Source organism: Pogona vitticeps, chromosome 4, assembly GCF_051106095.1.
Source record: "Pogona vitticeps strain Pit_001003342236 chromosome 4, PviZW2.1, whole genome shotgun sequence".
Taxonomy (NCBI): Eukaryota; Metazoa; Chordata; class Lepidosauria; order Squamata; family Agamidae; genus Pogona; species Pogona vitticeps.
In genome coordinates, this window is record NC_135786.1 from 34306509 (window position 1) to 34322566 (window position 16058).

Here is a 16058-nt window from a genome sequence, read left to right on the forward strand (position 1 = left end):
ACTTGTTATAAAATATGCTTTTAAAATTGAAATGCAGAAAAATCTGGGAATTGTCATTTGTATCACACTCCTTTGTTTCTTAGTTTTATATTCACTGGGAGTTGATTGATTAATCTTTGGTTGGGCTGGGCAAAGGTATAGTGCTTCCTGATTAGAGATGAGCGCTTTGTGCTTTGGAGAGTTTCGTATGAAGCATGTCACAGTTTCGTATGAAGCATGTGGTGCAGAGCTCCATCTCCCTTCCCTCCATGCTGGCTGGTCTACTTACCGGGCTCCACATTCTGTTAGGGTCTTTCTTTAGTAGCAGTGCTCCAATCCAGGCAGGAGCCCAGCTAGCCTTTCCCCACCTCCCCAGGCAGCCAACCACTCTGGCAAGGAGGCGGGCCGGGGAGTCACCCTGCACAACCAAGGAGTGGTTGACGCCCGGGGAGGCAGGGAAAGGCTGGCTGGGCTCCTGCCTGGATTGGACTGATGCTTCCAAAGAAGGATCCCATCAGCATAAGGAGCCCAGTAAGTAGACCAACCAGCCTTAGGGGAGAGATTGAACTCTGCACCCCCAGTGGTGCCATGCTTCATATGAAGCACAAAGCACCCATCTCTATTCCCAGTATAAGAGCATGGAAAATCAAACACGCTTTTACATGAACTTTTTGTCCAGACTGCATTTCTTCTGCATGTTAATGTTTTCTAGAAAGCAAGACGTTAAAAGATGAAGGCAATGAAGCGATTCTCATTAGAAATGCAAACATTAGGAATGCAAAAGGCAGTCTGTGATGACTCCATAGACGTGAAAGGCCAAATACACTATTATGAACAGACCTGACACTCTGTCTCTTCTGCAAGAAAGTCTGACAAAGACTCTATGAGTAATGAATGGTTCACAGTGGCATAGTCGTGAAAAATTAGGACCACTCAAATTGTGTTCCTTAAGCCATTATGATGCCGTGCTGTGTTTGACCTTCAGAATTAGAGAAAATAGCATACCTTGTGAGGAAAACAAATGGCTTTACCATTGTTTTTTTTTCTTTTTTAATAGCAGTTATTGTAGAAGAGATTTAGCTGAATCACATATGTTGATAACAGTATATTCAGCCTTTAGGTGGGTGGGAAATGAATCAACATTATTCATAGCTGTGCATGTGGGCTCTAGTCTGCAAAAACTTTATGCTGTAATATATCTGTTAGCCGGTTCTGTCTTGTGTAGTCCATTGAGTGGCATTAAAATGATTTGAAGATCATGCAAGCAGACTATATGACTACATGAGATTGATTAATCTGCACTTTGTAGAAATGTGATCACTAAATGTGCAGACATATGCACTAAATGTGCATATACCTTCACAGCAGAGCTAAAAATAGGTCTAACTCATGCGGTGTTTTGGTAACTCAGGTTTCCTATACTTTTACAGATTAACCTGTTTTCATCTTTTGAGAAAACCTTGCTAACACAATACAATTTTGTGTGTGCAGGTGGGAGATGTTTTGTTTTAAATGGTATCTAGCATGTATTACCATTGATCATGGCTTGTTCAATGCACTTTGCTTCTTGAATCAGAGCAGCAAATTGCTCCCTCATACCTAAGTCAAGGTACATAAAATTACCCAGGTTATTTTGTCATGTAATCTAGAAATTGCCACAAGCATCTCTTCCCTTGCCTAAAGATATAGATACCAATAAAATAATTAACAATTGGCTGTTCATAACACAAATGACCTGCGGCTTGAAAGTCTACAAGTTGTGGTCCGAAAAAGTAACTTGCCAGGCTGTGAGGCCACCAGTCTCTAAAATGCTTATCACTTTCTGATCCTCCATGACGTCTTACCAAAACTGTTAGCTAAATACTATTGAAAGCAGACCAGACCTTATCTCTAATTAGAAGACTTATTCTTGGGCTTTCACCTGAATTATGGCATATGTAATATCTTTCCAGGTGGTGAATGCATATCAGTACAGTGGGGTCTCTACTTAAGAACTTAATCCGTATTGGAAGGTGGTTCTCAAGTTGAAAAGTTCTTATGTTGAATCTGCATTTCCCATAGGAATGCATTGAAAACCATTTAATCCGTATCTGCTCTTTTCCGTCCATAGAAACTACAGTGGAACCTCTACTTAAGAACTTAATCGGTTTTGGAATGGTGTTCTTAAGTTGAAATGTTCTTAAGTTGAAGCAAAATTTCTCATAGGAATGGACTGAAAACCAATTAATCCGTTCTGGCTGTTTTTTTGTTATGTAGAGGTGCGTTCGTACATTAACCAGAGCTGGTTAATACGTACTCTACCACTATGGGGAGAATTTTTTTTTAACCTATGATGACCTAAGGTTAAAAAAAAGAGCAGGAAAGGTTTTTTTCCTGTTCTTATCTTGGATTTCTGTTCTCAAGTAGAAGCAAAATTTAGCAAATGGAGCTGTTCTTAAGTTGGATTGTTCTTAAGTAGGGACGTTCTTAAGTAGAGACCCCACTGTATTGTATGAAGCAAAGTATTCCAAGTTTATTGATAGTATCGAGGAACTATTGAAATGCACCTCATATAAACAGGGTTTTTTTGTAACACTGCAAGGGGGTGGGAGTTTTGCAGGCATTTTCTCTCTGTGTGTATATTTTGAAATATTTGACCTTGGCACCTTCTGGATCTAACCCTGGGAGGATCCTTCTCTTTCAGACTTCACTTATGCAAACCTGGATATATGAAACTGTTGTATGACAGTCTGGAACTATCTAGAGAGGCCAGGGAGGAGAGACAAAAATAAATAAATAAATGAAATAGTATCAAGGGCTAACTGTTAGTTCCAGAATGTTGAATCTACAGAATGTATGTAAGCGTTGACTTAACAAATTTTATCATTTTACGGACTCTACTCTGTATGGGACTAACAGTTGGATTTGGGGCTGATTTTTTTAAAAAAATGTACATAGTCATTTTAAAGGGATTTTATAATGTTTAAGCTGCAACAAGAATTCATCCTTTGCTTCACAAAACAGACCAAGAGAATGAGATTTGGTACATAGGCCACAGTCTGCCAACCCGTGTGAATAATAACTTTACAAAACTTGCAGTATACAATGGCACAAATCCTCTTGCCTAGTTGCTCTGGCATAATACAAGCAGTGTAACTTTTGGAGATGAATTGCCTTAAGTTAAGAAATCACTGTAGATATTATTTGTTGCATACTGAGTTGTGTGCAGTTGTGTGATAATGTCCTTGGCAATTTTTAAATGAGAGTTTGCCTCCAAAAGTTCCACCATCTGCATAGCAACTCAAGAGGATTTTGGCTAGCCTTTTTTTTTTAAGCTACATAAGTGACCAGAGCACAAAATGGGAAACGAGGAAAGCTTGTGTGCTTCATGGCACGCACACTGTTTTCTTTTGTATATGTTTATAAACACAATATATGATAGCCTTCTTTTCACATTGATTTCAAGGTGGCAGAGAAAATAAAATGCCCATCCTGATTTCCAAGATCTTCAAGGGCCTGGCTGCAGATCAGACGGAAGCACTGTTTGTTGGAGATGCCATCCTGGCTGTCAATGGAGCCGACCTTTCTGATGCCTCACATGATGAAGCTGTGCAGGCCCTGAAAAAGACAGGCAAGGAGGTGGTATTGGAAGGTAAGTAGGTTATATTGCAAAAGACTGTGGCATTCAGCATTGTGACTCTTTCACTTCCAAGGTCCTCCTGTTTTACACTGTAACTTCTTACGCTTGGTATTGCTGTTAGGATTGTGTGATCAGTTTTGTTTCTGTGCAAAATATGTGTGGATGATGCTCTGAATTTCCTGTTCCCCATGTTTAAAGAAGGAGAGGCCAAGTGATCTTATGGTGGGGAGTAGTATTTAAATCATTATGATACACAGGACACTCTGTGAACTGACACATGCTTGTCTTTCCTTCTTGTTTCCAACTCAGACCAGAGACTTCTACACCATCCTTTCCTAACCTGTTGCTCTCCAGATGTTTTGAACAAAAACACCCAGAATTGGATGAGTGGGGCTGGTAGGAATTGAAGCCCAAAATATCTGGAGCAAGCAAAGTTGTTTGGTGGTATGGCTCCTTCTTAGGCCATGCTGGTATGTGATACTTTACATACTCCTTGTGCCGGAATGTAGAGGATCAGGAGAACTCAGGTTTTGTAATGAGCAATCTATGGCAATTTTTCAGGAGCCTGTGGAACTGGCCAAATCTGCCTGGAGATTAGCTTCTTCATACAAGAAAATGCATGCTTCTGCTGTACTATCTGTTATCACTATCCTTTCTCTTTTAACTGATTAAGTGTAGGAGCTTGCTCTTGATTTCCCCCTTATCCTTTCCAATAAGATCTGGCAATTCATTATCTTTGCAAGTTAAAAAAGGAGCTACAGTATAGCCAGTTGTCTTAAGTCAGTGCAAGAGGTAGCTTATATTAAACATGGTATGCCTAATTTAGCTCTGGAGTCTCTTGGCCTACAGATAATTTCTAATTTTAATAATAATTGAACTTGTGGTATTATAGTCATTCTGTGAAAGGTGAACTATTGCAGATTGGCACAGGGTATTGCTTTATGTGGGTGGGCAGCTGTGGAAGGCACAAGATCACACCGATTTCTCCTTTCTAAACTAGCAATGATGAGAATTCCTTTCAGTTTTGGCAAAGGGTATTTTGGACCCCCAAAACATGTCCTGGGAAACTTTGGAAGCAGCAGTAAAATAGGAAGATGGATTATGGTATCAGTTGACTCAATAAAAGAAACCACAGCCTTGTCTTGACGGGACATGTTAATGATAGGTCCTTTTGGAGGTCATTAATTCTTAGGTTCACCCCTTGTTAAGGGCCTAACAAAACATGTGTCATCACAAGAATCATTTAATTGGATAATCACATTCCCTGGAGGCTTCTGGAGACATGATTGTCATTATTCCTTAAAAGAGAATACAGTGGTGCCCCGCATGACTATGATAATCCGTTCCATAGAAATCGCGGTTTAGCGAAATCATCGTCATGCGAAATCCGTTTCCCCACTGGAATGCATTGAAACCCGTTTAATGCTTTCCACTGGGGAAAATACCGTCGTCCTGTGAAGATCATCCATAGGGAAGCCATTTCGCGAGCGCCGATCAGCTGTTAAAATGGCTGTCCTGCGAAGCATGGGTCCCGAAACACAGGGAAGCCATTTTGTGGAGCCACTGATCAGCTGTAAAAATCATTGTCTTGCGAACAAACGGTCCATGAAGCACGGACCAAATCATCGTCCAGCGGAAATCCCCCATTGGAACGACTGTTTTGCAAATCGCTATAGTGATCACAAAACCTCATCGTCATGCAGATTTGTTGTTTTACAAGGTCATCTAGTGAGGTACCACTGTACTTTTTAGTCTCTGGAGATTTCAGGCATGATGGGGAGCCATATTATTCCTACTTGTGCTCAAATGAGAACAAATGAGTTTGGAGAAGTTTAGTTGTTGTTGTTTTAAATTTGAACACCCAGCTTCTTCCAACCACCATCTAGTAATTGTGCAAGCTGTGAGATTCTGGGTGTTGCAGTTCAAAATTCTATTGTTTTTACATACGATATTGAAAACCCAAGTACAACCATAGCCCCTGTATCGTGGTTCTTGGCATTAACTCCTAGATAATCAAATGAATAGCATCCTAATTAGTAATTAGCCAAGGAGAGATTGTCCAATAAGAGCACAGAATATATAGAGAGTATATATAGCGTATATAGTGTGTGTGTGTGTATATATGTATATATGTGTATATGTATATATGTGTGTATACACACACACACACACACATTTTGTTTGTTCCAAATATCTGGAATTGGTTAGTAGCACTTTGTTGACCAGAGCGTAGGTAATCAGCTATAGAAAAAGATATTCTGGAGAGATGACATTACGTTTAATGACACCTACATTTTTTTTTCCAAATGCATTAATTTGTTCTGCCAACCAGAAGGATGAAACTATTGTTGCTCTGATTTCTCCTAAGTTGCCTTTTATCCGAGGGAGACCCAAACAGGGTTATATTCAGAGGAGATGTAAATTCCCACAAACAGTTGAAAACCAAATGTAGCATTTGCTTAAGTACTTGTGCCACTGTGTCTTTGTGAATTATACTGTGCCTGCTGTTTCCTTTATTATTATTTTCTTTTGTACGGAACTTGGTTTAGATGTTTGATAGCTGAAAGTTGTGTTTAGTGCACTCAAAGTGGGAATGCAGGAGCAACCTTTGGAACAATCTACAAAGATTTGAACTTGTTTATGTGCTTGGCTGAGTGCTTGCAAGAACACGAATCTTTTTCAAGCACGTCATTCGTGATTTTACAAAAGGTTGGCTTTAGCTTTCTTTTCTCCTGCATGTCAAGAGCCCAGAAACTTTACCTGAGGAAAGTAATACCACAATGTGAAAAGTTTTTTTATGGAGTACAACTCCCAAAATCCTTTAACTAGTGTTTACGTTACTGAGGAAAATGCTGGGAGTGATAGTCTGAAAAAGCAACTTTTCAAGCACTGGTTCTAAATGTCAGCATGTCTTTCCGTGCTAGGGATGGGCCTAGGAGTGCAAAACCCAGAATTTCTCATAAAAACACACATGAATTATATCATCCTCTCAGGTCTGTTGTTGGGGTTTATAGTCCCTCGCAGGAATTGATGTTCCATTTAGAGATGTGCTCTTTTGTATTTTTCAGAATCCCCAAGAAATCCCCAGGCAGAATTCTAAGAGTTGTAGCCCATAAATACACATCTATAGACTTTTAGATTCTACTTCTTCATGCACTGAGAAGGACTTTCAGGTTATTTACTTCTGATGCTGCCATGCTCCCACCATCCCAAAAGAAAGCTGCAGCAGTGTTTCCTGGTCAGCCTCCTGCCATGTGGCCAACCAGTGGTCAGCCTCCTGCCATGTGGCCAACCAGTGTTGTCTCTTCCTGTTTATGTGCCAGAAAGCAAGGGAAACTAACCCTAAACCAGGGTGGGCAAAATACAGCCCTGCAGATGTTGGAGTGCAACTTTCAGTATTCACCATTGGCTGTGGCTGGCTCGGTCTGCTGGGAGTTTTAGCCCAACAACCTCCTGAAGGCCATACTTTGCTCATTCTTGATCGAAACTGTGATCTGAACATGGTGCTTTCTTGCATAAAGCAGATGATACAATTTTGATTCAGTATAATCTTAGAACTACAGAGCTGGAAGGGCCCCTATGGAACATCAAGTCCAGCCCCTATCAAGGAGGCATCCTGGGGTGTTGAATTCTTAACCTCTGGCTCCTTATCAAATATCTAAATTCAGTGAGCTATCTGGCTGTTCTAACAAAGTAATACTGAGAAAATCCACAGCTGATGCACAGCCTGCTGACTCTACATAACCCACCATACTGAAGTCAAGCTCCGTTTCTGTTGTATTGCTAATCACAGACATTTTTCTTCATCTTTGCAGAAATTATACAGAATCATTGACTCGTTTGTCCTTGCTGACAATGTTATTACAGGTCTTGTTCTGTAGATTGGGGACCTGACGTTTATAAACAGTGGGAGATTCCTATCATATATCTATTTTGACAGGATTGCTTTCTTTGGCACAAAGCACAAGGTTTGTACAGAGAGAGAGAGATTAGAGACAGGTGTTTAACTTAAATGGCTCTGTTTGCCTTAGTATCTCTCAAAATGTAGACCTTCATTTTATCTTGTGCTGAGTGTCACACTCATGATTCTTAATTTTAAATCTTTTCTCCCTTTCTATGGCGCTCCTTATTTGAAGGTGGCTAGTTTATTGTTGTCATGGTTATGAGACTTGCTTTGACTGTATTTAATAGCTTCCCCTTGTAGTAGTAAAAAATTAAATACTTATTTGCTTACACAGGAGATCCATGTATTTAATGGAAAAAGTTGCTATCTGTTACATGTCTTGCTAAAATGGAATTTGATTTTTGGGGGCCCAAGTAGAGAAAGCCAGTGTGAGGTTGGTGATGGGTGGGGAGAAGTTCAAATTCTTCATTGTCATAAAGGGAATTGCAATACCTGACCCAATTTATCCTTGAATGGGCTATTGTGTGATGAACTGCAGCATTTCTGGGAATGGGGATAGTTGGATGCTGGTATGTAGCATCCAACACCTTGAACTCCCTGGAGGAAGGACAAGTAGGATAAATAAAAGGTACAATTTGATAACCACATTTCCATTAAGAAAACATTGTCACTTGAGTTGTAGGCATAAACTTAACGATACTTAGAGCCAAAGTGAGGAATCCTGTGCCTTCTGTGAGTTGGTGGGGAAGGTCAGTATTTTGACAATATCTGGATGGTCATAACAACTTCACACCTGACTTTGCTGGACTGGATGAATTTGCTTCTGTCCAGAGGCAATTACTGCATTCTATAACTAAATAATGCCATATCCCCATCATAAACCATTGAGAGGAAAAGATGATGATGTAGATAGCTCTGTTAATCTGTTTCGTAACAAAAGAGAAATAGTCATGTAGCACCTGTAAGGATTTATTTTTCAGAAGCACAGATCTACAAATGAATGGTTGTGTCCCAACTGGACATTATTCAGAGACTTGAACAAAAAAAGTTATTTTCCATGGTATTTGAACATCTCAAACCTTTGGAATGCTGTTGAGTTGGAGTGGGGAGAGCATAGCCTCTTTCTCCTATTAATCTCCCTGTCCAGGAACTGGTATTTACAGTGAGGTGCAATAAAGCCACTCGGAGGCAATGCCCAGAGGAGGCAGGGCTGAGAACTGCCAAACACTTGCTTGGCCAAGAAACAATGTGGCATGAACTGGTGAAGTGGTGGTTCATGCCCATCTCTATTTTACTCTTGCACAGGAGGAAATATCTGCTCTAAGTTGTCATCACAATCTAAAATCAGAATTGCAGCCCAACAAATTTGGAGAACAACTTAGGCACCGACCAACTTAAATATATGAAAATTAAATTGATCAAACCAACATTCTTTAACTGGGACACACACTGGGAGCTAGTCCTGTGGTGTGTGGTTGAATTGGTAGCTGGGAATAAGAGAAGGAAAGATCAGGAAAGGACAAATCATATATTTTTGTAAGATGCCTAAGATTAGATCCTTCGTATTGGAGAACATCCAGAGTAATACAAATAAAATTAAAAAAAAACACCAACTAATGAGATGAAAGACAGAATCTTTCAAAGTGATATAAAAAACTGTAAGAATTACATTCAAATGGGACAGTATACAAACTTGCTCCAGCTTTGCAGCTCATAATGTATCTCTGAAATGGAGATGAAGGAATTCTCCCAGCCAGCATAGTCCTACATCAGCACCGAATTGTGTCAGAATCACATGTGGTTTACAGCACTGTCTGTGTACTTCTATTCAGAAGTAAATCTCCCTGAATTCAATGGGATTTACTCTCAGGTAAGGAAATATATTGCAGCTTTGGGCATTGGAGGTTGACAGTGCCTTTGGTTCATTGATTTCATTCACATTTTTAGAAGCTCACTTGTTCAGCCATAAACCATAACAACATTTATCCCCTTCCAACTCCCCATGAAGAAAATAAAATTGAAGAGACAATCACATGATCCAAAATACAACAAAGAACACAGGCATCAAATCAAATTGTGTTTAGAGTTCTGTAAAGCCAACATAAACGAAATCCTAACCTGTCAGCTTTTGACTGAAGAGAAAGAGCAGGGGGACCCCACATTTTACTGCAGTTAGCCCCTTTTAGTCTTCACAGCTCTTACATTCAGAGCAGCAAAAACAAATAATACAAGGCCTTGGTTTCCTTTACAGTATTTAGGTCCATAGCTATCCTATATAAACTCTCAGTCTTCTCTTTTCCAGGCTAAACATACTCACCTCCCTCAATCATTCCTTATAGTGTTTGTTTTCCAGACCTTCTACCATCTTGGCTGCCCTCCTGTTTCTGCTTAGCAATATCTCCCTTCAGCTATCCTGCCCAGAACTGACTCCAGCTAAGCTCTGACCAATGTCAAATAGGGTAGCACTTTTACTTTGATTGCTCTGAAAGTAATATTACTAGTCTATTCTGCTTTGGACAGACTTGATGATCTCCTGCAAGTCACTTCAAAATCTGTCCGTACATGTGATCTACCTTTTTCCTGCCCCCGTTTTATGTTTTACCAACGGTGTACAGAAATTTTCAGCTGAAATAATTTCAAAATGGAAAAAAATGCTTCAGTGCTTCATTTTCCATGGAAATATTTAGTAAGAATGGATGCTAGATCGCTTCAGTCGATGAGGCAGTTCTAGTGAAACTGGAGGAGGCCCAGTGTCCTCAGTGCATAAGAGAGTTTACTCTGCTGGAAGTAAATGAGTGATAAATAACCATATTATAAATGCACAGTTCACTGGATTTGCCTAATGTGTCAACAGTTTTCAGTGTGTTTTTCTTTTGCACTTAAACATGCAATGTAACAGAAGGACATGCTGGTGTAAAAATTCTAAGATTACTGTTTTAATTAAAAATAATTTTCACATAATGCTTTGAAATTATATATAAAGAAATATTTAAACCACATTTAATATGCTTTTTTGGGGGGAGGTTAATCTAATATTTCTATTCAAATATTTACGAGTTGTTGGGACATGGAAATTGTTGTTTAATAAATGTAAGTCAAATATTCTGAATCAGATCCTGTTCTGTTTAGGGTACTGGAACATTTCCTGGGAGTGTTTCCAATTCAGAATTGTCCAGAAAACCCACATCACTGAGTTTTACTATATATATTGCCGCAGTAACTGCTATTGCACAATTTCCCCACTCCATACTTTTTAAATTAATTCCCTGCTTCCACACTCTCTCGTTTCCCCCCACACTGCTGAACCCAGGCTGATTTTAGCTGTGATCAGCCATTTCTGCTGATTAATTCTCTTCTTGCCTTGTCCTTTTCCCACCCCATTTCCCCCCAGTAGCCCACAGAACCACACATCACTGTGTGGAATGTGCTGCTCTGCTGATCTTGTTCATTTTCATAACCTCAAGAAAATACAAAAAAATCCTTTCTCTTCAGTCTTCTGAAATCTGTGTCTTCAAGCTGCCTGCTGGGTACAACACTTCCTTTGTTTCTTTTTTTAAATTTCTTTTAACGTTTGCTAGAGCCTCAAACTTCGAAAAAGTTTCTGCTTCAAAAGCAAAGCTACAAAAACCAATCCACTTGAACGTAAGAAGGCAACTGTTTTGAGATGAAATTGACTTGCATCAAACATTCTTTAAGAAGGTTCAAGTGACACCTCAATAGATATCCCAGTTAGCGGTACAGATTGCAGTTGATTAATATCCACTAGAGATGGGGCTCTTCGCATATAAATACGAATATACCCACACAGCTGGGGTTAACAAGAGTCCAGCCCCTGTGGCTGGTCCATCCACTCACGTGTCCGGTGACCCTGGCGGCCCTTCTCTTCCTTCCAATAACTCTAGAGCTCCGCTCAGCTAGCCACTCGGCAGCCTAGCAGGGAGACTCATCCTCCCTCCCTCTGCCAGCTGTGGCTAGCCAACCGGGAAGAGAACAGTGTTCAGGAGCGATTGGAAGGTTGAGCGAGCTGCCACCACTGGCAGACATGGTCTCTCCAGCTGCGCAAGGATATCCCCATCATTAATATCCAGTAATTAAATTGCTGCTGGAAACATTGGAGAGGTTTATACAAGACAGCATCTATCAAGGTGTTACAATGAGAGGCATGGAGTTGTGTCTACTGAATGCTCAATTTCCCCATATTCCTTGCAATGTCATCTGATCCATTAACACAGGCTATAGCATTCTGGAGTGTTGGACAGAGCAGCAGCTTGCTTGGGATATGTGTTTTTGCTTGCTTTGCTTGGCAGGCCACACTGGCTGAAGAGTTAAGCTCAGCAACAGTTTCCCCTTCTCAAATACTTCCAGCTGTGTAATTTTTGCTTGAATGACCTTTGTGTGGTCTTTGGGTTGCCTTGAAATACCTTGCTTGAGAAGAGGTTGGTAACCAAAAAAGGAAAGAAGGCAAGGTAAGAATATTTGTAGTTGGGAAGAAGGGTACAGGAGGAGTACTACAGCCTAATCCACCAAGGCATTACTCATATTTTAGGGCTGAGCTATATGGACTGCTCTGGTTTAGGTAAAGGTTCCCCTTGACATTTAGTCCAGTCGTGTCTGACTCAAGGGCACGGTGCTCATCCCTGTCTCCAAGCCGTAGAGCGAGCATTTGTCCGTAGACAGTTTCCATGGTTACGTGGCCAGCGTGACTAGACACAGAATGCTGTTACCTTCCCACCATGGTGGTACCTATTTTCTACTCGCATTTACATGCTTTCGAACTGCTAGGTTGGCAGAAGCTGGGACAAGCGCAGGAGCTCACTCAGTCGCGTGGGTTCGATCTTATGACTACTGGTCTTCCAACCTTGCAGCACAGAGGCTTCTGCGGTTTAACCCACAGTGCCACCACGTCTCTTAGCTCTGGTTTAGCAAAGGCCTAAAGTAGCCTTTTGGTCTTAAAAACGTATGACCATAAATGTCTTCATAATTTATGTAGCTGTGAAGAGGTAAACTTTGCTGTATCATTATTTGTCATGCAGTTTTTAGCAAAGTTTATTTCATCAGTTGGGTGAATGGTACTGTTTTAACCTTGACTGCCTGTTGCTTGGTATTAGCCTAGCAAGATAATTTGGATTCATCCCCAAGCACTCTGCCATAAATCTTCAGCTGTATTTACCTGTTTAAACAACAACTGAAAATACGTAACTGAGTAGAATGGGAAGGTTGAATAGAAAGATGACTTTGGTGAGAGAGAGAGAAACAGAGACAGACAGAGACAGACAGAGACAGACAGAGAGGGACCGAGACCGAGATCCGGTTGGGTCAAAACAGTTACACACAACCGGGATGATACCAAGCATTCAGTTCCTGGTATTCAGAACAACTATTATTCAGCTATACAATGTGGAGGTGAAATCACAGTTCAGTTTGCATCTCATCCCAAGCACTGCATCTTTACATCTTGATATACAGTATGGAACCCATGTTAGTTGGCAGGATATATGTACTGATGTGGATGTCTATCCCTGCTCTCCTATTCTTTCCTGATGCACTTGCTGGAATGGAACAGAAAATAGGTTGGTGTTGTCTTTAACTCTGCTGGCTTTTGAAAAGGCAACTAGTAAATCAATAATTTTTTTTTAAAAAAAATCAAAATGTGAACTTTGTCTGGTCATTGAGATTTTAGGTCTGAACTTGAAGTTAAGTGTTGAGCTTTGCCTCACCATTCAACAATGTATTTGATGGGTGTCAGCTATCTGGGATGAACAATTGGAGTCAAGCCTAACTGTTTATCCCGAACCAGTTAGTGAGAAGAGAGGGGGAAACAAACTGGAGCTCTTGGCTCTGCAGATTTTTCCAAGCAAAAAAGAGACAAGAAAGGAAAGAAGATACCTGCTTACCCATGTGTGCACACAAACCAGACTTAGCAATCCAACAGGATCTCATCTGTTACGTCAAGGTGGAAATCTATTATTGCATGTAAAGGAGAAGATATTCCTCCCCTGCCTAACTCCACATTCTCTGGCCATGTGAAGAAAATGGCATTTTAAAGCATGTTGTTTTTCTGAAAATCGATTGTAGGGTTTTTATTTGAGCTGGAGAGGTGTGTAAATAGTAAGTAGTTCAATGACTTTTTCTCTTCTGGTTTTCCAGATTAAGCCCATATTCTGCATAAGTAGGAGAATGCTTAATAATGAACTGGCCATGTACCACGAAATACATACACAGCAGGTGATGGAGAAAAGTGGTATATACACAACATGTCAACCATTCATTGTAGAGCATTCCTTCTACTGCACAGAAATAAATGTTGCAGTGCTATTCTGCTGAAGTCATCTATTTTGCAAATTTTAGTTTGATAAACAAATTGCTTGCAGTTGGGCAGCAAACTAGAATCTGTGGTTTGCCAAACTATGCTTATGTGAAGGCAGGAGTGACTTTATGAGCTGTAACCTGCAGCTCTTTTGAAAGGGACTAGGATAAACAAGGAAATAAATGATATAAATGATAGAAGATATTTTGATGCGTTAACTTGCAGTTGAGTAATAGTGGCAATCATAATAATAATCATAATAAGATGTGACCCATATAGTTGAGAGGAAAGCTGTGTTTAATGTTGTCACATTTAATCCTCGTTACACTAGCACACCAGGACAAAAATAGCCTCAGGAAAATAAGCAAGCAAGTCATTTATGCTTATTGATTAAAGCTTAATGGATTAATCGATCCACTAAAATAAAGCTTTCCAAGTGACTGATCTAGGATATAAAGCTTGTGACCATACTTTTAAATCATGTCTCCATTGTCTTGGTTTGCGTTTGTTCTGATCAGCATAATATTAAGTGCTGTGAAATTTCCTCACTTGACACATCCTAAACAGTTTAATTGACAAGCTTAGTGTGTGAGCCTGCCTACAGTATTATGGCTTATATCTCCACAGGCCATACATATCGATGTCTTGGTAATAGGTAAATGTTTTTAAATTTAATTAGCTAAAAAGCAAATAATCAAGAAAAGCCTTTAATCTGTTTGTGGATGAGAAGTACCATGGGGTGATGGAGAGCAGTCTTAAAATCAAGGATAATTTTCTCAGAATAGCAGGCTCCTGGAAATCTATGGTAAATGCTAGTGTGCTTTGCAAGTAGTTCCCATGGAAGTGGTTCATATTGTTACAGATACAAACATGTCATGGTGGTCCTTGAAAGCTCATAATATTTCTATTTTAGACAGAGGGTTTGCCGGCTACAGATATTGATCAGAGATCAACTTTACACTGCAACTGTTTTAGGCATGAGAAGTGCAGACTAGGCCATAAGGTTATTCATCTGGCCTGCAAGTTTCTTGGCCAGTCCCTGCCTCCTTTCCTCAAGGAGAGAAAAGCTTTTATCTGTGATCAGAGATGTCCCCCTGTTTAGAGCTGATAAAAAGAGCCAACTTCCTCTTAGAATGTTTAAATGGGGAGAGGGGTTGAGGAGTGGGATGATTATACTCACTCTGACTTATGGCTATGCCCATTGCTGGCATGTGGTCCATGAAGGTTTTTTTTAATAGGAGTCTGGCAAAAAGAAAAGAAATATTCCTCATCCCATTGTTATTTGGTAATTCTCCTGACAGCAGGACACAAATTAAAGCTTACAACACAGCGCAGTGCTATTGAACAAGACAGTATAGGTGCATGAGCCTCAACATTTGGGGAAAAGAGACTCATGTGCGAAGCAGAATTACTGATGTGAATCAGTCTTCATAAAACAATTGGGGAAGATAAGTGGTTGCACATCTATCACAAGATGGTTGCTGGTGTGATCCTATCTCTAGGCCAAGTGTAACACTTCTAAGTCCTATGGGGCTATTTGTTTACTTAGGTTTCTATTAATGAACCTTGCAAACACTATTTCACAAAATAAGTTTCTTCTTATTCGCAGTTATATATCAGACAATATAAGCAATTATAACAATAACAAAATGTTGCAATTTCTGTACCCAAGTCCTTGACAACAGCACCACCACGGAAGTTGCTTGTAGAATTGCAAAGTGCAAGGGAACTTGAAACTGAATTTCAAGTGAAATTTGAAACTGAATTTGAAATTCAGATGAAAATTCAAGAAATCTTTCTCCGTTGGGTTGGGTATCCATAGCATAGCAGAATACACTCCATATACAGAGTCTTCAAACATTAATTCAGTTACATATACTGTACGTGAATTCACTATGTGGATTCACAAACACACTGACACAAACATACAGGAATTATACCCAGACCAAATTGGGAAGGGCCTTAACAACCTAAGTGGCAACAGCAGCTCCAGCCTCATCAGCGGTCCCGCTCTTTCTGATTCAAATCTCTTACACACAACCACGCTGTTTCTTAGCCCCACCCCTTTGAGCTGAACCAATATTTTATAGGAGTTACACAGTTTATTTCTTTTACTATTAAGTAAAGTTTGTTTATTTCTCCCAATCAAATATAAAGCTATTATGAGAGTTCAGCAGTGTTTCTACCATCTCCTCATTATAACCTCCCCTGCAGTTCTCTTTCTACCTATCTTATGCAAATAATAGAGG

At 40.0% G+C, this 16058-nt stretch overlaps 1 protein-coding gene across 1 annotated transcript in view; it reads left to right on the forward strand.

The window, feature by feature from the left end:
* Positions 1–16058, forward strand: part of SNTA1 (syntrophin alpha 1) — a 77905-nt gene that overhangs the window by 2507 nt on the left and 59340 nt on the right. Inside the window, exon 2 of the mRNA XM_020782382.3 lies at positions 3425–3610. Within this exon, the coding sequence (XP_020638041.3) occupies positions 3425–3610 (186 nt within the window). The remainder of the gene's footprint in view (positions 1–3424; positions 3611–16058) is intronic.